A 23,594-nucleotide genomic window follows, 5' to 3' on the forward strand; every position below is an offset into this window, starting at 1 on the left:
AAATCTGTCGACTTTGTAACAAGCAAGAATAAAAGAAGTAATAAAAGTAGTATTTCTTTCACAAATATTTTTTTTTTAAAAGGGTCTCAATAGCAGAATATCTACTAAATAAATTGGTCTTGTTATAATGTCTGGTGACCACAACCGGACTGACTCGGAATTCTTCTTACAATATTTTTACTATGCAAATTCCGGTTCAATGTATTGTAGGAAAGGGTGCCTCGCAGGTTCTTAAAGGCACATGGCTCCTGTTCAATGTAGGCCTAACATCCCACATTTAGTTAAGTTGGACATTCATGACAAAATGTGACCTGTTTGCCTCCCATTGTGCAGATCTGCATATGAAATCATGGACAAAGGCATTTTATGATGCTGTTTCTATGGAAGAAAATTATTCAAATCGTGTTCCGGGCTCTGCATATACAGCAGGGAATTATTAAAGCGTTTATGACCATCAGTAAATATCTTACGATGTAGAATTCATTGTCTCACACATACACCATGTATATGTCTAACTGGATGAAATATGTTGCCCTTGGGGTTACAGGCATCTGTATTACACACACACAATACTTAAGCTCCTCCAACCCCAGATGTTTGTGATTCATTTACCTAGAAATCAACCTGGGTGGATTCCAATATTATAATTTTGTGACTACTCAGACTAAAATGTATACATACACGTAGGAATAAATCAGGCATTTCAACAACATTATACAAAGCTCTATGCTTTGTAGGAGTAAATGAGCATGTGGTGATTATCGCATTATTAACAACAAAGAAACCTAGGGGTCTAGCAAAGAGGATAACGAAGGAGCCTCAATCCGTCATCGACAAAGTCTAGATTAGTACAGCGATGATTAACATTGAGTTAGTGGAGTGGGATAAACAGTATATAAACAAAAAGGTCTGTTTGTGATTGTGAATAGAACCCGCAAAATGTTCATAGGATACCCATCAAAGTATTGTATTGTTAGAAATGGGATCCCTGGCTGGCCAAGGCTTGCGCCAAAGTCAGTCAGAGACCACCACTTCCACGTCAGGGCAAGGGAGTTACACGCCAAGAAAACCCCTGCTCACCCCCTTGGTAACGTAGCACGAGCAGTAAGGCTAAACTCGGAGGCAATGTGAGTTAAGTGTTTGCGCACGCACCCCCAGCAACAACACCCAAGGCCCACCACAAAGGAAACTCCACACAAGGTTATATAAAAATAGCCTTTATATTACACCAAAACGCATTAGATAAAAACACACACTTTACAATGTGCCAACAGGCACGGGCAGAATTTACAGGGGATATGTACAAGACAGGGCCACCTGGACCACTGTCAGGGATCAGCACTTTTAGAACTTGAAATACTGTTAGAATTTCACTTAGACCATAGCATAGAGAATGTAAAATCACTGTAGCACAAATTAGCACACAACCAGTCACTACTGGTAACCAGAACCTCACTAGCACCACCTGTAATAGGAGAACAACCACCTAAGTATCACAATACCTGTAGGGGTGTAAGCACATAACACATGATGCATAACATAAATTCAGAGGTGCAAGGAAGGAAAACACATGATGCTTAAAAACATTCAGAGGTGTATCAAAGAATACAATTGCGCAAAATCACATTAGTCACCACCTGTGACTGTCCCTAGGCCAACTGGCCTCTCTAGGGCTAGGACGCCCTGTGTCCCAGTGGCAGGAGCCTAAACGTAGCAGCTGCCCACGAAGTGCTGGGCAGCTGTGAAGCAATGATGGTGGGGACAACGTTGGAGCCTCTCAGGCTCTGCACAAAGCACTTGTGTCCCCCAAGAGCCTCGTGGCTCTAACCAAATAGAATGGCCCCCCTAAGCCTCTCAGGCTCTTAAACAATAGACTGGCACTTAAGAGCTTCTGCGCTCTAAAACAATGATGGGCGTGGAGCCTCTCAGGCTCTAAATACAACTGTGGCGCTGCTGAGCCTCTCTCAGGACTCAAAAACAATATGGGCTAGGGCTGGGAATCTTCTCTCAGGCTCTAGGAAAGAATGCCCCTGCACGACGTTGGAGCCTCTCAGGGCTCGAGACACACTGCCCCCGACGATGGAGTCCCCCCTCTGGGGACTCGAAGACCAAGTGTGGCGCCGCTGAGCCTCTCAGGCTCCAAGTAAAGAAAATGCCCCCAGAGCCTCTCGGGGCTCGTCACTGATATGGGCGTGGAGCCTCGCGGGCTCGAAGAAATGCACAAATTGCCCCCAGGAGCCTCGGGGCTCCAATCACCAAAATGCGGGTGTCGTTGGAGTCCCTCACGGGGGACTCAGATTCAAGGAAGGCCCCACGGGCCTCTCAGTACTACCGGGGGGGCGGGCACCGGCAATGTGCCCCGACGTCCCCCCCTCTCGTTGGCATGCACTCACCGGTTGCTCCGGGGCCTGGAGGCAGTCTCCGCTGGGCTCCCTTGGGCTCCGTTCTGCGGCGGCTCTCTCTCCTCACGGGAGCCCTGTGAGCACCAGCAGCCCTTCTCCTCTCCTTCGTGCTGCGGCGCCGAGGGCGGGACTTCCGGTCCTTCTCCCGGTCGGGCCGCGCTGCAATTGGCCGGCCGACCCAACACTTCCGGGTCGCCGCGGGCAGCGCGGCGGCCGGTTTCAGGCAGGCAGGCGGGGTATCACTATCCGAGGGGTAGGCTCCCTCGTGATAAATTAAAATATAAAAATGGGGCAAATGCTGCGTGGCAGCCGCTTGGCAAAAATAACAGCGCCCTGAGCGCTAAGTCAATTTCAGCGCTCCGAGGCGCCAGAAGGCAAAGTAAAGCGCTATTGAGCGCTGGGGCCAAAATAAAGCGCTCCTAGCGCTATAAGTCAAATAAAAGCGCTTCCAGGCGCTAGAAGCACAGAAGGGCTTCAGTAAAGTCTTTCCAGGCAGGCAGGGGGGGCAAGGCTGGGCCCAGATCCAGCTCACTGGGTCTCCAGGCAGGGAGACAATTCAAGTGGCGGTCCTCCTGGCCCCAGCAACAGCAGCAGCCCCCTCAGGATCCTGGAACAGAACAGAGAACAAATTGTAAGGGGACACAGCCCCTTTTTATACAGGTAAATCTTTTGTCTCAGGGTGCAGGGTGGGGGAAACCAGTCGCAGCTGGTTTTGGAGCACCCTTGATGGCCCAACCACCCCTTTCATTCACTGGGGAGGCTAGGGTCGTTAGACGCACCACAGGGGGCGGAGCCAGCATTGTGTGGGGAAAGCCCAGCCCCATCAGGAACCAGGTGCAGCCCCTCCCTCACATCAGCATGCTAATCTCTCCATTCACCACTGGGGCAGACCCACACAGACTCCTGGAGCCAGGCTCCCCAGCCAGCTTCAGCCAATCACGCGCCAGCATACTTACTGCACACGCAGGCACACGTCTAGAAGTGGCACTTCCACATTAGACACATTCATGCCGCATACATCATTTCGCAGCATTCAATCACACGAGTCCGCACATACCAGACTCGAGCCTGTACACCCCACGCATCAGGAACTACCAGGGACACATACATTCCCCATGCATTCCTATGTGAGGCCAGGCCTATCTCATCACATGCACTCAGAGTGCGCACGCACTTTCCACTGGGACACAGTGAAAGTGCGCAGAACCCCAAAAATCACCATCACCAGGTCACCATTAAAAGCAAAAAGTTTAGGGGTGAACCTGCCAGAAGGGCCAAGTCCAACATGTATGATCAATTTATCATCTGGTCATCCAACAAAGGTAATGAGTCTCTTGATCATTGAGACCAAATTCTTACCCTGTAACAGAGCGGGGTCACTACCCACAAGCACTTTATGACCCCGTGATATTGAACTGATGGGTAAAGGTGCAGTGCAAAAAAATTATAAAAGTGGTGAATTAAGATAGGATAGAGGACACAAAGAGGTACAATTTTATTGAGAATATGACCTCTTCCTGGTTAAAAACAAGAACAGTGCAAGAAAGCAGAATAGAACAAATAACTGCATAGGGGCCAACATGTTTCAGCCTAGATGGGGAAGACCCAAGGCTTTCTTCAGGGCCTCTGTTTGTGACGTTGCTACTGCAAAGTGAAAAATTGTTAAACCAAGTTCAATTGAATGAAACATATAATAAGTGAAAAAGTCCAAAGGATACAATAGATTAGTTACAGATCCTCCGTGTAAGTGGATCCTTTCTTAGATCTATAACAACACAAAACTAATGTTTAAAATGAAGAATATGCCACTCACTTCCTTCTAGGTAGAATGGAAGTAACACTCACCCAGCATAACCGGGGAATAGACCTCACCTCACCTGGACTCAAACTCAGGAATAATGAGGCCACGCTCTAGGAAAAAATAAGGATACACATGCTTAATACTAGCGGGTGAAAAAACTTGTTCCACTCCCTTAAGCATTCATCAGACTAACATTACTGTTATCCTTACTCCTAGTCTCTTTACAATTCAGGCAACCCCAAATCACTAGGCGTTCTGAACCTTACCAGAATACTCTCAACTAATATGCTCATATTAGAAACTTGTGCTATCAAAAAAAAAAAAAAAAAAAAAAAAATCAGTTCAATATCACTGGGTCATTTGCGGGTTCTATTCACAATCACAAACAGACCTTTCTGTTTATATACTGTTTATCCCACTCCACTAACTCAATGTTAATCATCTCTGTACTAATCTAGACTTTGTCGATGACGGATTGCGGCTCCTTCGTTATCCTCTTTGCTAGACCCCTAGGTTTCTTTGTTGTTAATATTGCTAATGGGGGGTACAACCTAGGCATGGTCTTTAAACACCCCTTGGACCCTTTCTCTACCTGTTTGTTTTGATAAGTGATTATCGCATTACCTGAGAGTATATCCTAATGTGGTCTACCCAGATGGATGATCTAGAAGAGCTGATAACATTGGCAGACATTATCAAAGCTGTTGTTGTCTTTGCAGTGGGAAAGATACGTCGGCAGATAGTCTGGCAGTGCCAATTTTATGAGGCCTATATCAAAACAGTGTCACCAAATTAGTAGACCTTTTTGAGGGAGCCACTCAGAAAAGGGCTTTATCGTGCTCCATGAAAGAAACTAAAAGTCCCTCACCCCACACCTGGTCAAGTCACACAAGATAAAATAGTGTTTAGGGCACTAATGATGTAGACACCAACTAAAATGGTACTCTGTAAAGTCTTAGCAACCAGTCTCTTTAAGGTGTTACAAACACTGGCTCAACCAAATCACAATGGGATTTTTCCTGGTCGAAACACATTGTCCAACATTAAGAGCCTGTACCATGTACTTGAACTGATATGTGCATCAGTCGCTGACCCTGTGGTCCATGATGTAGATCTAGAAAAAGCTTTAAACACTGATTGCTGTGGGTATTCCTTTGTAGAACTGTGGAGGGTGGCAGTTGGTGAGAAGATGATGAGGTGATTCCAGTAATATTTGTATTCCCACCATGTAAAGTCTGACAGGCCAAGTGATATCTGACTCACTTGACATAGAGGGAACAGCCAGGGGTTCCCATTGTCCCATTCATTTTCACGGTGTTCATGGAACCCCAAGCTAATATTTTACAAGCAATGTGGTTTAAACGTTCCTAATTAGGAATTTTATGACTTATCACTGGAACTGCAATGGGTCAACGGGTTATTTGCAGAATGACGCTAGTTGAGGTGCTTGGGGAGGTTCAAGTTCAAGTTCAAGAATTTGTATAGCGCACTACTCACCCAGAGGGTCTCAAGGCGCTTGAGGGAGGGGGTGCATTATTTATCGAATAGCCAGGTTTTAAGTTCCTTTCTGAAGGAGATGTGGTTCTGTGTAAGGCGGAGGTAAGTAGGGAGAGAATTCCAGGTCTTGGCCGCCAAGTAGGAGAAGGATCTTCCTCCAATGGTGGATCTGTGGATGCGCGGAACTGCGGCGAGGGCTTGATTGGAGGATCTTAGTTGGCGGGTGGGTGTGTAGAAGGACAGTCGTGTGTTGAGGCATTCGGGTCCTAGTTTGTAAAGGGCCTTGTGTGCGTGGGTGAGGAGACGGAATGTTATTCTCTTGTTGACGGGAAGCCAGTGGAGGTCTTTTAGGTGACCGGTAATGTGAGCTTGGCGAGGGATGTCCAATATGAGTCTGGCTGATGCGTTTTGGATGCGTTGGAGTTTTTTCTGTAATTTGGCTGTGGAACCAGCGTAGAGGGTGTTTCCATAGTCCAGTCGGCTAGTGACCAGTGCGTGGGTGACAGTCTTTCTTGTTTCGGTGGGGATCCAACGAAAGATTTTCTGGAGCATACGAAGTACGTTGAAGCAAGAGGATGAGACGGCGTTGACTTGTCTGGTCATCGAGAGGGAGGAGTCTAGGATGAAGCCTATGTTACGAGCGTGGTCTGTGGGTATGGGTGCCGTGCCCAGGGCCGATGGCCACCATGAGTCGTCCCAGGCAGAGGGGGATGATCCTAGGATGAGGACTTCCGTTTTGTCTGAGTTCAGTTTTAGGCGACTGACTTTCATCCATTCGGCTACTTCTTTCATGCCTTCGTGAAGATTGGTTTTGGCGGTGGTAGGGTCTTTGGTGAGGGAAAGGATCAGCTGGGTGTCGTCAGCGTAAGAGATGATGTTAAGGTTGTGTTGTTGCGCGATGGATGCGAGGGGACTCATGTAAACGTTGAAGAGGGTGGGACTGAGTGATGATCCTTGTGGTACTCCGCAGATGACTTCGGTGGCTTCTGATTTGAAAGGGGGGAGTCGGACTCTCTGGTTTCTCCCGGCGAGGAACGAGATGATCCAGTCTAAGGCTTTTCCTTGTATGCCGGTGTTGCTGAGGCGTTGTATGAGGGTGCTATGGCAGACTGTGTCGAAGGCGGCGGAGAGGTCGAGTAGGATGAGGGCAACTGTTTCTCCGTTACCCAGAAGCGTTCGGATGTCGTCTGTTGCTGCAATGAGGGCGGTTTCGGTGCTGTGTTTGGCTCGGAAGCCGGACTGTGAGGTGTCGAGGGAGTTGTTGGATTCAAGGAAGGCGGCAAGCTGGTTATTGACGGCTTTCTCAATGACTTTGGCAGGGAATGGGAGTAGGGAGATGGGACGGTAGTTCTTAAGTTCAATCGTTCGAGAGCATAATCATGATGCTGGCTTTAAAACTGACACAACAGGGGCTCAGCGCCAGGATACCTGTAGGGTTACAGTGTGCTTTACAAGTACTGATAACATTAACATGATAAATGCTGAAGGTGATCAGGTGCTGTTGGGTCAGGTGCCTATGAAAGATGCAGGACAAATGCATTTATATCCCCAGGCTGCCAGTTAAGGTGTTCACAACAATATGGGTTTAGGGTTCATAATAGTGGGACCACTATAACATCTGCACAATATGAGACCTGTCCATAATTATTCCTGCTGCATGAGCTGAAAAGCAACTGTTAAAGTAGCTAGATGTATTGGAAAGTATTGCTCGAAACAACCGGTCTGGAATGACGCAGTAAATCAACCTGAAGATCCCAGTTTGTAAATGCGGGCCAAAGAAGAGAGCCCGTTGAGGCATGGCCAACAACTAGTTGAAGCTCACAAAGTAGGGTAGAAAGACTGCAGAAGGAAGGGGAAAAGGGGTGCAGGTGCACTGTTGGCCATGCCCATGAATAACTGAACCACCAGAGAGCGACAAGGCATGTGGCGCCTAGCGCAGTAAAGATAGCCCCTCAAAGAATCAAAGAAGAGACTGGCTGCTGCGCACTGGACCGGGAACATAACTCCAGTAACAAAATAGGCCTGGGTGTAGATGTGACAAGCAACAGCATCGATTGCTGGACATGCTGAAGCCAGGTACAGCCTACCTGTGAGTATTTGATCCAAGGCAGTGGGTACAAACAGACTTGCTAAAATGGGTGTAGATCTGAGAGGTGGGCTGAAGAGTAGGAGGTAAAACCTAACATGGAAGCCACCCAGGGCCGGTGCCCCACTGTAGACTCCGCAGGCCCCCTCCTGAATCATTCGGATGGTATCACTGAGGCATCTTGAAGCAACCAGAGCACTCAAGATTTACAGGAAAGCAGGGGTGCCATACAATCTCACCTGGCCGCTGCACATATAATATCCTTATAGCAGCAATGGGCATAATCACTCAAAGTCTAATACAAGCCCTACGAGGGTCAACAGGAAAGGAGACAGGCTGAAAAGCTGGGAGAATGCAACTGCCTAGGTGGAGTGATTATCCAAGACAGAGGAGGCCTCCAGGCACATGAAGAGATGGGAGACCCACCTCAGACTGGGCCGATATTTGGGTGGTGCTATCCCACTAATAGCCCACGTAAAATATTGCACTCTCTGACAGCTAGAGCGAACTCCGCATGCAAAAGAATTATAAAACCGGGAAACCACACGTCCAGAGAAAGATGGACAAATTTACAAGACCACACATCAATGGGGGAAGTTGTCTTCAAGAAACGCTGCAAAAGTGAAACAGTAGATCCGCTTGCCACAGGCGCAAATCTATGAGCAATTAGCAACACAAAAACTGCACTAGATAACAAAATCGGAGAAGTGGGGGTGGATGACTATGACAAGACCTGAGAAATTCTGTGGATCAGGTCACAGAGGTGGAATGCGGGGTACCAGAGCAATAAGATATGAAAGACAGCTCAATACGAGTGTCTAATTTTGTTATGTATTGTTAATTTTTATAGTGCACTAATCCCCCGAGAGGGTATCAAGGCGCATGGGCAGGTCTGTAGGTATGTGGTCGCCAGGTGCTTATGCGAAGAGCCAGCTCTTCAGCTTCCTGCAGAACTCAAGAAGTGAGGAGGCTCTGATGAGTTGAGGGAGGTTGTTCCATGTTTTGGGTGCGAAGTAGGAGAATGAGCAACCTCCAGTTTTGCTTTTGGGGATACGGGGAGTGTGTGAGAGTGAGGCAGATCGTAGGTGTTTGGTAAGTTGGTGAAAGTGTAGGCGGCTGTTCAGGTGTTCTGGTCCTGGGTTGTTTAGGCCTTTGTATGTGAGCATGAGAAGTTTGAAATGGCTGCGCTTGTGAATACGGAGCTAATGAAACTTCCTGAGGTGAGGTGATGTGGCTCCGGCATGGGAGATCAAGTATGAGTCTTGCTGCAGTGTATTGGATGGCCTGGAGTTTGTATAGGACTTGTACGGAGGTTACGGTGTACAGAGAATTGCCTTAGTCCAGCCTGCTGGTGATGAGTGCTTGTGTGACAGTCTGGCTCGTGTTCTGAGGAAACCATATGAATATCTTTTGTAGCATGCGTAAAATGATCTCTGGATTTTTTGCATGGTCTTGGGTGTGGGTGTTGGTCCTAGCCCCAACAGCCACCAGGTGAAGTCCCATGTAGAGGTCTTGTTGCCAAAGACAAGTACTTCGTTTTGTAAGAACTGAGTTTCAGGCAGTTGGTTTGCATCCAGTCTGCTACCATGGTCATGCAGTTGGTGATGTTGATTCTGGCGGTGGTGGTCTTGTCCATCAGGGAGAGGATAAGATGGGTGTCACCAACGTAGGAGATGGCGGTGATATTTTGTGATCAGATGATGTTGGTGAACTGTGTCATGTATATGTTGTAAAGGCTGGGGCTGAGGGACAAACCCTGTGGGACTCCACATATCAACCTATTGGTCTCTGATGTGAATGGTGGCAGCCTGACTCTCTGTTCTTTCTGTGAGGAAGGAACAGATCCATATGAGAGAAGATCCTTGTATGCCAATCTCATGGAGTCCTTTGATGAGGGTGTTAAGGGGAATAGTGTTGAAGAGCGGAGAGTAGTTAAGCAGCAGTGGCCGCAATGAGTGGTTTCAGTGCTGTGGTTCTTTCTGAATCCTGATTGAGTGTTGTCTAGTAGATGGTGAAGTTGGAGGTGGGATGTGAGTTGCTTGTTGATGGCCTCCTCAATCACTTTGGCTGGATAGGAGAGCAGGGACATGGGTTAGAAGTTGCTCAGTTGATTCACGTCATTTGTGAGCTTCTTGAGGATGGCATTCATTTCTGCAAGCTTCCATTCATCCAGGAAAGTGGCAGATGTGATGGAGGTGTTGAAGATGTGGTCAGGGTTGTGCTGATTGGTGATGCTCCCATATTCTAGATGTGGTGGTGACATGGGTCCATTGGGGCCCATGAGTGGAAGGTCTTCATCACAGCTGCTGTGTTGCGTCTGGTGAGGATTGTACATTCAGTCAGGTGGCCGTCTTGGCTGGAGGTGGGTAGGTTAGTGATGAGTTTTCTGGGACTGGGTTGATGTGCAAAGTGGCTGTAGATGTTTGCGATTGATGGCCTCCTCAATCACTTTGCGGTGAAAGAAGTTGGATAGGTTGTCGCAGAGTTGGCAGGCAGTGATTTTGTTCACAGTGGCTGAGGGAGAGGTAAAACCCTCGACAATTGAGGAGAACTCCTTGCAGGTGCTGCAGCTTTCTTTGATGGGGTCAACTTGTTCCTCTTTTTTGGTGTCTTATTAGCTGATGATAACGTCTGAATGCAGCCTTGTGGGTAGTTATCATGGTGTCATGGCTGGCTCTCCATTTAGTTTCTAGTTATTTACGGTGTCGTTTGGGATCTCGGAGGTCAGCTGGCCAGCTAGCTTTATCTACTATGCTTCTTGAGTTTCATAGATGCGCAGGAGTCCAAGCAGTTCTTAATCCCGCATTTGAGATTGTTGAGGTCCTGGTCAACGTTTTCTGTGGGGCTAGGTTGATCTGGGCTGAGGGTGCTGAGCCAGTCTGCTTCTGTGATTTTGCATCAGCTGCGGCTTGGAATGCTAAACTTGGTAGATTTTTTGACTTGAGGTGTTTGCTGATTTGAAACTAGATGATGGAGTGGTCGGTTCCTTGTGAGCAGTGTGGTAAAGTTGTATTTGATGCTGTTGAATGTGGTGAAGATGGGGTCCAGTATGTGAATGGGGTGTGTACTGGTTCTAAGACTAGCTGGGTGACTCCAATATTGCTCAAGCTTTCTAAGAGTGCTGTGAAGGACGTGCCGTTTTGGTCTTCCAGGTGAAATTTGAGGGCACAGAGGAGATTGTAGGCTCTGGAGTAGATGGTGGACAGAGCGAGAAAGTCAGTGATGAGGATGGCAAAGATGGGAGCTTAAAGTGCAGGTGTTCCACGAATAGGGTGGCATTCTCTGTGTATGTTGTGCATTTGATGGACCCCTTGCAGATGATATTGAGTCCTCCTCATGGCTTGTGAAGGTGATCCTGTTGAGCGATCTTGTAGCCCACTGGCATTGCGGTGGCAATATCAGGAGATGAGGGGTTGAGTCCAGTCTCTGTGACGTCGGGTGTTTTTGGTCAGCAGGTTCCATATTTCTGTTGTGTATTTGCTGAGTGATCGTGTGTTGAGAAGCATGTATACAAGTGGGTGTTGACATACAAGTTTGCTGTGGCCTTAGGTGTAGGGTGAGGGTGAGGGTGAGGGTGTAGGCATTGTTGGTGCTTGTGTGGCGTGTATTGGGAGGGGTTTTTGAGGGCATTGTTAGTCTCTGGGTGGGGGATGTGGGTGGGTGGCTTCTGGAGAACAGGCAGTGGGTGTAGGTGAAAGCTCATATTGCGGTGTGAGGCACAGCAGCAATTGGGGGAACTGTGTCTGGGTTCTTGAGACCGTAGTGCAGAAGAGCGCTGTGATCGGATCAGGATTCCTGCCGCTGGACACGGTCCAGGTGAAGACAAACTTGCCTTTTGCACGCTCAGGGCAAGTCTATGTTTTTGATGCCATTAAGCAGGTCCTGAGAGGAGTGCAGGCTGCTGTGATGTCATTTCCTGAGCTGATGTGTGGGGGAGGAGAGGGGGGGGACGGCAAGCAAAGCCGTTCTCCAGGAGTTTCTCTGTGTGGTCCCTCCATCACGAAGGCAGTCTGACGTATACATAGGTTGGTTTGGTGTGTCCAGCTTTCACATACTTAGTTCTGTCTTCCAGGGACCTGGTTGCCACAGTGGGCGGTTATAGTCAATGTTAAAGATTCATATGGATAACATACATTTAGAAACAAACACTATGGCAAGGAGCTATAAATACTTTTTGAGGGACACAAATAGCTTTTCAGGAAATATTATTTTCTTTAATAGGAACAAACAGGTAGAGGCCATGGAGACTTTAGCAAAAGGCATCTTTGTTCAATCTATCCAAATACTCACGACTGCCACACTTTGCAACCACAATGATTCCACTTGGCTATTAAACCTCATCACACAAAGTAAGATGAGGCTGAAGACAAAGCAGGTCAACTTATGGACTGGTTAAGCAGCAAGGCGAAGAAGAGGAGATGGGTGTTGGGAGATCATTAACAAGAAGGGATTGATCAGAAAATCGCAGAGATCACTGCTGTCTACTGTACAGACCTGTACACGGGGAGAATAACACAGGGAGAGGACGAAATGGTGGCCCTTTTAGGATACATTTGTATACCTAATTTGAAAGAAAACAATATGGCAACACAAGAGAAATAAATATTTCTGGAGGAAACGACAGATGTCAGAACCTTACTACAAAGCACGTAAGTCCCTGAGTCAAATAACCTATCGGGTGAGTTTTTCAAACGTGTGCATCCGAGCTGGGACCACATCTGTTAAGTAGGCCTGGTAACAAATCAGAAGAGTTCCCAACACCCTTTTGCTGGGAGGTCTGACTAGTTTTGTATGACTGGACTTTGGGAAGAATCACATTTAATACTGTGGTGTTTTGACATGTTATAAATTACAGGTTTGCTTGAGAAGAAAAAAAACTAAATGAAAACATTTAAAATCAAAATAATGGCATAGAAGGACATTTTAATGTATTAACTAGCTAAAGTTCAACAATCTAATGAGAAAAGAAAGCATAAGTGTTATAGCCATTTTTTCTAGCTGAATGGGGATGAATATTTAACACTGACCTTTTAAGTTCTTCTTCCAATTCTTTGTTTTTCTCTTCCAGCTTCTGCTTAGCTTGTTTCACAGCAAGTAACTCTCCTTGCAGCACATCCTTCTCACATGTTAGATCGTCCATCTTTGCTATCAAGTCATTCTTTACCACATTCAGGGCATTTCTTTATAAAAACAAACATGTTTTTTTATTTGAATATATACATGTAAATGCCTGTGTGCACATATGTCAGGATGTCTCTTTATTCTATAGATACAGTTTGTAAAGGTTAGTGGCAACCCCTACAAAGAGTTTCTTATGACTAAATACTTTAACTAAAAATATTTTTTTCACTTCTATGGAAAGACATGCTAGTCAATGGTAGAATGAACAATGTACTTGTCAATGCAAGACACAATCTTGATGTACACAGTCACATTTTCTTTACAGAACCATACTCACACAGAGGAATCACACAGCACTGTACAATAAACGTTTGAATCAATTCAAATACATTCACAACACAAGGTTCTCCTGAAAAACAACAACGTTAGCGGATGCAGGAAAATTGGGTAGGCAATAACAGGATCACTGGTTACATAATGACAAAAATGCATGCACTTTACACACAGCCGATTTTACTCATTACCACATATCACAATATCTTGCCAGTTCAAGGCTCTATGAAGGTTTTTATTGTAAGTAAACTTACTACCAACTAAAATAGTAATTATGTCACATTAACAACAGTAAGACAGTTCCTTCTTCACAGAAGCCACTGTTACAGCATGCACAATCTTAACTTCTCTCCAAGAAGAGAATAACAGAGCTTAGGTTTACACAAAATTGGAATACGACAATACAAAGTATGTATAACAACACCAGTTAACTGTCAGTCCGGCTTTGCTAATCTCTGCAGGAGTTGCCACTATCAGATATGTGGGTTTCAAAGCCAGAAATCAAATCAAGCAGCAAAGATTGGAATGAATTTAAAGTAAAGGATCCAGTAACTTATTAAGTTGAAGTCTATATGACTTGAGAAAAAATGACTGGAAGAAAACAGATTTTCTAAATCCCTAAAAAAGTTGTAAAGCTACTAAAACATTGGAAAATGCATCCCCTAAGGAAAATGCTAATTACCCAGTATGCATCTGTTCTTGGCATATAGAGCTGTAGAGCCATATGCTTTAGCATAGATCGCCATCTGGTGCTAGAACTGTTAGATTTAACTTTGTTTTTGTTCAACAAAGTATTTGCAGTCACGAGGTAGGCGACGCCTCCTTTTGGTGATATTGCGCATGGGCATCAACCCCATCCCCAGATTGTTTTGTCATAAGGGTGATGATGGGGTTAGTAAGAGTAGAAAAAGATGTCCATGTATAGTGTATCTAATTAAGATAATTCTGCAACAGATAAAGGTACCCAGAGAGGCGGGTGGGCGCATATGGCTCTACAGCTCTATATGCCAAGAACAGATGCACACTGGGTAAGTAGCATTTTCTGTTCGAGGCATATGAGCTGTAGAGCATATGCTTTAGCATAGACTAGCTAACCTGTATCTGTTGCAGTGATCTGAAATAGTGTTCTTAAAACAGCCTGGTCCACACTAGCTTGTTGTCTCGGTAACACATCTACACAATAGTGTTTTGTTAATGTGTGTGGTTTAGACCATGTTGCAGCCTTGCAAATATCATCTAAGGGTATGTTCGCTAAGAATGCCATGGAAGCCACTAATTTGTGTGTAGTGTGTGCTCTAAGGGGAATTGTTAATGTAAGTTTAGCTTTAATGTAGCATATTTGTATGCACTTAAATATCCACCGTGCAATACCTGCTTTTGATATAGGATTGCCTTTATGCGGTGGTGAAAAAGCAACAAAGAGTTGTTCGGTTTTCCTACAAGATTTAGTTCTTTCAATGCAATAAAGTAATGCTGTCTTAACATCTAATGTGTGAAGAGCACGTTCTGCCACTGAGTCTGGTTGAGGGAAAAACATGGGTAACTCAACAAACTGGTTGAGATGAAAGGCAGAGAGGACTTTGGGTAAAAGATTTGGGTTATCTTATCTTATCTTAGGGGAGACTTGTATAGCGCACTGACACCGAAAGGTTTCCTGGCGCTGGCTGAGTGCCGGTGAGATGGAGAGACGAGGGTCTGGCCAGTCTGTGTGAAGAGGTGAGTTTTCAAAAGTTTTCTAAAAGCCAGAAGGGAATTGGCAGATTTAAGAGGGAGAAGTAACTGGTTCCAGAGGACGGGGGCTAGGTAGGCAAATCTCCGACCGGCGTTTTTTTTAAATTTAGTAGCAGGGACAGCTAGCAAGAGGCGATGAGAGGAACGAAGATTACGTACCGGACGGTAGGGGATGACCAGTGATTTGAGAAAGGCAGGGGAGGTCCCGAACACAGCTTTGAAGGTCAAGCTGTTCTAAGAACCACTTTCTTTTGGTGAATTTGTAAAAAGGGTTCTTGTATGGTTAGTGCCTGGAGCTCACCAACTCTTCTAAGAGATGTGATGGCTATGAGGAAGGCTACCTCCCAAATCAGCAATTGTAGTTCACATTTGTGCAACAGTTCAGATGGTGGGCCCATGAGTCTTGTTAGGACTATATTAAGATTCCACACAGGAGAAGGTGAAAGTCTAGGAGGAATGATTCTCTTGAGTCCTTCCATAAAGGCTTTGATAGTGGGTACACTGGTGTAATCTGTAAATTGGGAATAGGAGGAGGAGAGGGAGGTATGTAAGGGAGAGAAGAGTTAGTATCCATATCTCTTTTTTCCTTCAGAGGTATAGGGACATCTTCTGAGAGGTCTAACTTCTGTTTTTTGGGAAGAGTAGCCCAAAGGTGTCCAGTTTGCGGATCAATACCAAGTCTTTTTTGTTTTGGATGCAGAGGTGTGTCTTCGGATGGAAGTTCCTTGGAAGGAGTATCTTTTCCTTTAGGAGTGGATTTTGGCATCTAAGATTTGGGCTCAGTGTCTTTGGGTGCCGAGTGTTTCGAATCCGAATGCTTAGTTTTAGCCGGTTTAGGCTGCGGAGTTTTCGGAGTGGCACGTTTTGGCTCTGAACTTTTAGCCGCGGAGATGTTGGGACTGAGCTTTTAGGTGTGGAGCGTTTTGGCTCTGAGGCTTTAGGCTTGGACAATTTCGGATCTAAATCTTTTGTTTTGGAGGGTTTTGGCTCCGAGGTTTTCAGTGTCGAAGGTGTCTTTGGTGCCTATGGCGTGGGAAGTGGCAAATGTTTGTCCTTATGTTTCGGTGCAGAAGGTGTTGGTTCAGCACCGGAATGGGGCCAGCTCGAGCAAGAGCCGGAAAGCTTGTGTCTATGTTTCATAGACGGCCTGGAGGGCGTGGCATCAAACTTTTTCTCTGTGTCGACCGGATGGCGAAGGTGATACCGGAGCCTTATCTTTTGTTTGAATAGGCATATGGGGATCTGTACTCACGGTACGTTGACCTGGAGTGACGTTCAGGTCTTCATCCATGTCGGAGTCGGCTTTAGACAAGGAGACCAGTTCTTCATCTTCTTTGGCTTCTGCGGCAGGAAAGTGGTATTCTAGGTCTTCACCGAAAAGTTACGGTATGGAGCTGCTGCTGTGTTGCATCCTATGGCGCGAGCCAGACGATCGCCGATGATCTTCTTCGATCGGAATGATCGACATGCTTCGCAGGATTTTTCTTCGTGTTCCGGGGATGAGCACAGATTACAGACCTCATGCAAGTCGGTGCATGGAAACTTAGCATGACACCCGGGACATAGCTTGAACGGTCTATGTACAGGGTCAGGCGCACACAACCTAAGTTAATTCAATAGTTGGTGATGTGTCCTTTGATGGAAGGATAAGACCAGACTTTTCTTTTTTTAGTTGTTCCTTTCCTTATTTATTATATCACATAATGGTACTTGTATACATGAAAACCAGCCTGGTTTTCATGTATACAAGTACCATTATGTGATATAATGGCAGACCAGACTACAAAAGCCAATTCTTACACTGGGAAGGAAACAAGCTTCCGGGGACCGGTTTCTGCCATTTCAGGCGTCTTCGGCCCGGCTTGCTTGAATCCTGATGGTGCAATGAGCAAGGGACTCACATCTGAGTATACCCTTCCACGCTTAGGGTGGACAAAATTATTTACAACAAGGGGTGGTGATGGACAGAGTCTCTGAATTAAGCAGAGTATTCTCACCCAGTCAAGAGATCAGGGCTAGATCCAACACCGTTTTTTAGCTCATTGCACCATCCCAGTTTCAGAACCTGGCTGTATGCAAATTAGTCTGTCCCTGGCCCAGTGCATCATGGGAACAGGGCAGACCAGACTACAAAAGCCAATTCTTACACTGGGAAGGAAACAAGCTTCCGGGGACCGGTTTCTGCCATTTCAGGCGTCTTCGGCCCGGCTTGCTTGAATCCTGATGGTGCAATGAGCAAGGGACTCACATCTGAGTATACCCTTCCACGCTTAGGGTGGACAAAATTATTTACAACAAGGGGTGGTGATGGACAGAGTCTCTGAATTAAGCAGAGTATTCTCACCCAGTCAAGAGATCAGGGCCTGTACATAGACTTATAGAAGGCAGAGCTCCTCTCTCCCCTCTCTCGCAGAGAATAGGGTTATCTCTGATCAAGCAGCACCAACAATTAACAATCACAATAATTACCTCGAACCTACTAGCTGTTGAGCGCCGTGCTATTTCTGAATATCACAATAACCCCACGCCGAACTTTGATAGCTTGAACGGAGTCTGTTCCATCGACTGCTGGTGTGGTCAGCATGGGTAGGCCAGACGGCTCGCCTCGAAGTTCCCGATCGAAGGTTTTTACAGTGTACATGATACGCGTTGAATGGGAAACTGCGATCGAAAGACAATCTGTCGAGGGTAGAGGATTGCGCGTCGAAGGGGTTCGAGAACGATACCGGAGCGCAGCAAAACGCATCCGAACCCGATGACGGAAAAAACAATCTGGGGATGGAGTCGATGCCATGAGCGCTATCACCGATAGGAGGAGTCACCTACCTAGAGACTGCAAAGACTTCTTCAAACAAAAACAAAGTGCAAACATCCAGACCCAACACGAGATGGCGATCTATGCTAAAGCATATGATCTACAGCTCATATGCCTCGAACATATCTTTTGAGAATAAAAGGGGTTGTAGAGTAGCATTAAACTCTAGAAACCATACTAAGGAAACAAACTACATAACTATTGTAAAGGAGTAAGAGAATGTCTTAGGAGCGTCAGAACCAGGACATCAGCAATGTTTCAATCACTCTGATGCACATCAGTGTCTATTTAGTGCATGCTAAATGGCCAGTCTGGAATACGCAAAACATCCTACCAGTAAGTCAGTTATTCAAATCCTAACTTTACAAAGGACACTCCACAGATGCATACTGGTTGGGTCCTTAGATTTTTTTTATTTTGTTTAACTGTTTTTATTGATTTAAACATCAGGGCATGAAATTTACACACATTATGGATTCGTAATTGGCTGCAATCATAACAAGACTTCTTGACAATGCCGTACATTTCTCAAACCTCCCCTCCCAGACACTCCATCTTATGCGTCCAGCTATGGCGATGTTACCTGCCCCTCTGGTGGCGGTGGTACACAAATATAGCCTCTGTACCTGTTCCATGCACCCCATACTTTTTCCCACTTGTGAGGACAACCACGAAGATTTGTTTTTAAAGCACTTGCATGTGTGATGTTTTCTGAACAATCAGATATATATTTTTTTAAAACAAATTCTGGCATGCTGTTTTAAAGGAAATTAAAGACATCACAAAAAAAGTCTCAATTAATCAATCAATCAAGAATTTGTAGAGCGCACTACTTACCCGTGAGGGTCACAAGGCCAGGTCTTGAGTAGCGTCCTGAAGGTCAGCAAGTCTTAGGTCTGCCGTAGGCTCAGTGGGAGGGTGTTCGGGGTCTTGGCGACGAGGTATGAGAAGGATCTGCTGCCGGTGGTTGTTCTTTGGATGCGAGGGACAGTGGCAAAGGGCGAGGTCGGCGGAGCGGAGCTGGCGGTTGGGGATGTAGAAGAAAAGGTAGGCTGGGCCAGTCTTGTGGAGTGTCTTGTGTGCGTGGATGAGGAGCTTGAAGGAAATCCTCTTGTTGACGGGGAACTTGTGCAGGTTTCTCAGGTGGGGGGGGTGATGTGGCTGTGGTGTGGTACGTCTAGTATCAGGCGTGCAGAGGCGTTTTGAATGCATTGCAGTTGTTGGATGAGCTTGGCCGGGGCTCCCGCATAGAGGGCGTTTCCATAGTCGAGTCTGCTACTAACGAGGGCCTGGGTGACTGTTCTTCTTGTATTTGTCGGGATCCACCTGTAGATCTTACGGAGCATGCGGAGGGTGTTAAAGCAGGAGGAGGAGACTGCGTTGACTTGCTTGGTCATGGAGAGTGTTGAGTCGAGGATGACTCCCAGGTTGCGTGCGTGGTCGGTGGGTGTCGGGGCTGCCCCCAGTGAAGTAGGCCACCAGGAGTCGTCCCAGGCCGAGGGGGTGGAGCCGAGGATACAGACTTCTGTCTTGTCCGTGTTCAGCTTCAGAGGGCTGTTCTTCATCCAGTCGGCGAGGGCCTTCATTCCTTCATGGAGGTTGGATTTGGCGGTGAGCGGGTCCTTGGTGAGGGAGAGGATCAGTTGAGTGTCGTCGGCATAGGAGATTATGTTGAGGTCGTGCTGTCGGGCGACTTGTGCGAGTGGGGCCATGTAGATGTTGAACAGTATCGGGCTGAGGGATGATCCCTGGGGTACGCCGCAGATGATCTTGGAGGCTTCGGATCGGAATGGGGGGAGGTGGACGCTCTGGGTTCTGCCGGAGGGGAAGGAGGTGGTCCTTTCCAGGGCCTGGTCTCGGATCCCTGCATCGTGGAGGCATGTGCGTAGTGTGCGATGGCAGACAGTGTCGAAGGCGGCAGAGAGGTCCAGGAGGATGAGTGCAGCGGTCTCACCATTGTTCAGCAGGGTCCTGATGTCGTTGGTTGAGGCAAGGAAGGCAATGGTTGGTGCTGTGGTTGCTGCGGAACCCTGACTGGGATGGGTCCAGGATACGGTTTTCTTCGAGGTATTGGGATAGCTGCCTGTTGACGATCTTCTTGATGACCTTGGCTGGGAACGGAAGCAGGAAGATGGGCCGGAAGTTCTTGAGGTCTCTCGGGTTTTTTAAAGTGGGGCGTTGATCTCGGCGAGTTTCTAGCTCTCTGGGAAGGTCGCGGTCTCGAAGGAGAGATTGATGACGTTGCGCAGGTGAGGTGCCATGGAGCTGCTGGCTTTGTTGAAGATGTGGCGCAGGAGTGGGTCTGACGGGAAGCCGGAGAGGATTGTGCTCATGGTCTTGATGGTGTCATCGATGTTTACGTTGGCCCAGGCTGGCAGGGGGTGGTGGTCGATGGTGTGCGAAGAGTCTGGAGTGTCAATGTCTGTTGGGGCTGTCTGGGCGTTGAAGCTGTCGTGGATGTCAGCGATCTTGTGGTGGAGAAAGGTGGCGAGGGAATCACACAGGGCTTGCGACGGCAGGATGTCGTTGGTGTTGGAGCTGGGGTTGGAGAGTTCCTTTACGATGTTGAAGAGCTCCTTGCTGTTGTGTGCGTTGCTGTTCTTTCAAGGAGATCCTCTTGGCAGACCTAATGAGGTGATGGTGTTTGCGGATGGCATCTTTGTGGGCTGCGAGGCTGTCTGGTGTCTTTTCACTGTGCTGTTTCTTCTCTAGTTTCCACCAGGTTTGCTTGGAGGCTAGGAGTTCTGGGGTGAACGAGCTAGCTCTCTTGCTGGTGTCTCTGTGGGTGGGTTTCTTCAGCGGGGCGAGGGTGTTGGTGCAGTTGTCGATCCAGCGTCTGAGGTTGCGGGCACCGTCGTCGATGTTGGAGGTGTCGATGGGTGGGCTGAAAGTGAGGTTTGCGTGTAGTTGGTCTTTGGTGATTTTCCTCCAGCAGCGGCAGGGGATCTGTTGGGTGTGGTGGTGTGTGGTGGGTTTCTGGAAGGTGAAGGGGATGCAGCGGTGGTCAGTCCAGAGGAGTTCGGTGGTGTGGCTGAAGGAGACCTGGGAACTTGAGGAGAAGACAGGGTCGAGCGTGTGGCCGGCGGAATGGGTAGGCGTTGTGACGAGCTGCCTCAGTCCGCGGTTGGCGAAGTTGTCGATCAGGGTGGTGAAGTTGCTGTCGTTTTGGTCTCAAAGTGAAAGTTCAGGTCTCCGAGGAGGACTGCCATATTGTTGTACGGTTAAGTGGAAAAAAATGCATCCTCTAAAGATTCTATAGTTATGAACATTATGTCATAGCAGACCTTGAACTAGTCCTACCAAGGGATTATAATAGATACAGTAAACCTTGTGTGACAGACAATACACATTTCACAGTGCTTACTGCACAATAATCGTTCAGCCAACATTCAGTAGCCTTGAATTAAAAGTGCACACCTTGGTTCAGGAATGTGTAAAACTCATGTGTAAAACTCCCTTTTATCAGTCATAATCTGTAGCAAACATTTACTAGGAGATTTTCAGTCTCTCACATCCCTTCTTTAAGTGAAAGTAAAAAATTAAGTACTGAAACTCAATGTTTAATAACAGTAATGTATGCTCAGTTCTCCATTTTCTGCTAAGTACATCAGTGAGGGTTGAGATTTGGACTTTGACTTGGTCATTCCAGAATTCTGTTTATTTTCTTTTTTTTTGCCATTCTGCAGTGGATCTACTGATGAGGTTTGAGTCATTGCCCTGTTGCATAATCCTCTTGTAACTAATCATTAGATTGGACAGATAGTCTCACAGTTTTCTCTAGAATGTGCTGGCCAACAAAAGAATTCATTCCTTTCTAGAAAGGAATTCATGGTGTATTCAATGCAGGTTATGCAGCTGAAAAAAAGCCCCAAGTATAGCTCCTCGAACAACATGCTTGATGGTTGGTTGGGAAGCAGATCATGTGGTGGTACATAGTGTTTTGGTTTTCACCAAATATGATATTGTGCATTACAGCCAAACAACCCCACTCTGACTTCAACTTGGTTCTAGAAGTCGTGTGGTTCACTAAGGTGATATTTTGCAACCTAAGCCATGCAGCAATCTTCTTTGGGTAAGATCTGTTTCTCTCAGAGCCACCAGCAGTTTATTCCATGCTTGGGCTCCTAAGAAGCCTAAGGACCTACCACCTCTACGCACCAGGTGTGTCTTTGGGATGCAGGCCAAATCGGTGGACGATGATTCATGTGCTCTGGGAGGTGTGTAGCGGCTGGCTCACTTTCCAAGGTAGCCAGTGCCCATGCCATGGAAGGCTTTAAAGAAAATTACTATGGCCTTGAATTGTATCCGCTCCCTCACTGGAAGCCAATGTAGGGTCTTGAAATGAGGGGTCATGTGCGACCTGGGTTTCAGTCTGAGAATCGCCCTGGCTGCAGAATTTGTACTACCTTAAGGCGCTGAAGAAGGTGGTCCGGTAGTCCCAGTTAAAGGGTATTGGCATAGTCCAATCTGGGCATGACCAGCGCCTGTACCACTGTCTTCCTGTAATCCAGAGGGAGAAGCGTAAGGAATTTCTTCAACATCCGTAGTAAACCAAAACCGGTTCCTACTAGGGCCTGAACCTGGGACCGCATCGAGAGCTCATTATCGATGTAGATACCCAGGTTCTTGACGGTAGATTGAGCAGCACAGGGAAGGGAGAGTTCTGCAGGTCACCATTGGCTCCAATTATTCACAGCGGGCTGGCCGAAGAAGACAATCTCGGTTTCATCAGGATTCCACTTGAGCTAGTTCTCCTTCAGCCATCTTAAATCCTTTGTGAGGCAGGATGTAATTGCCTCCCCATTGAAGTCTGTGCTTTTATCGCATGTGAAAATCAGCTGAGTATCATCAGCATAAGAAATTATTTTGGAGCCCTGTGCCTCCGCCAAGAATGCTAGAGGCAAAATGTATTTGCGGGATGTACATGCCTTGCGGGACGTCAACCTGCAGGCTGAGAACGGAGGAGTCCAGATAACCTGTCCCCTGTCCTCCAAAAAGGATGTTATTCAGGCTAGTGCCCTCCCTTTAATGCCCATGTTCCTCAGCCTGTCGAGGAGCATCACGTGGGGCACCGCGGCGAATGCCGCGGACAGATCGAGTTAAATGAGAATTGCTCTGCCCCCATGGTCTAACTTGTCTCTGAGATGTTCCGTCACCTTCAACAGTGCAGTCTCTGTGCTGTAGTTGTCCCTAAAGCCAGATTGGGTGGGGTGCAGGAGATTGTGATTCTCCGTATACTCCATGAGTACTTTGTTAACATGTTTCTCCAATACTTTGGAGAAGGCCAGGAGGAGGGAAATGGGTCTATAGTTCGTAGGAACTTTAGGGTCCGCATTTGGTTTTCTTAGGAGTGGCAGAATTTTTGCCAGCCTCCAGAGTGGTGGCACAATGCCCGTTTCAACAGAGGAGTTAAGTACCTTATTGACTGGTGGGTTCAAAGTGGCTGCTAGAGCAGGTACCAGTTTAGATGGGCACGCATCTGTTGGTGATCCAGACTTGAGGCTTATGAGATATGTAAGTGAATCCTCAAGTTAGATGGCAGGGATCTGTAACAATGGTGGTCATTGTGAAAGTGCCGGAGGGGGAAGAGGGTGAATGATGATGATTTCCTCATGGGTGCGAGGAGAAGAGATATTCTACCCCGCCTCCGTGGAGAAGTACTGCTGGATCATCGTTATCTTTTTGTGATAGGAACAGACCACCTGGCTCGTCCAATCTGCAGATAACAGATCTTCCTTGCTCACTGCCTTAGGAGTGATAAACAACTTTACAATATTAAAAATGTCCTTGCCCCTGTTGTTGGTTGCT

The 23,594-nt window shown here is 46.9% G+C and overlaps 1 protein-coding gene across 1 annotated transcript in view; it reads right to left on the bottom strand.

The window, feature by feature from the left end:
• The window catches only part of SPAG9 (sperm associated antigen 9), a 2,066,870-nt gene that overhangs the window by 1,553,384 nt on the left and 489,892 nt on the right, over window positions 1-23,594 (bottom strand). Inside the window, exon 10 of the mRNA XM_078654422.1 lies at window positions 12,814-12,966. Within this exon, the coding sequence (XP_078510548.1) occupies window positions 12,814-12,966 (153 nt within the window). The remainder of the gene's footprint in view (window positions 1-12,813; window positions 12,967-23,594) is intronic.

The sequence above is a fragment of the Lissotriton helveticus genome, chromosome 7, assembly GCF_964261635.1.
Source record: "Lissotriton helveticus chromosome 7, aLisHel1.1, whole genome shotgun sequence".
Classification (NCBI taxonomy): domain Eukaryota; kingdom Metazoa; phylum Chordata; class Amphibia; order Caudata; family Salamandridae; genus Lissotriton; species Lissotriton helveticus.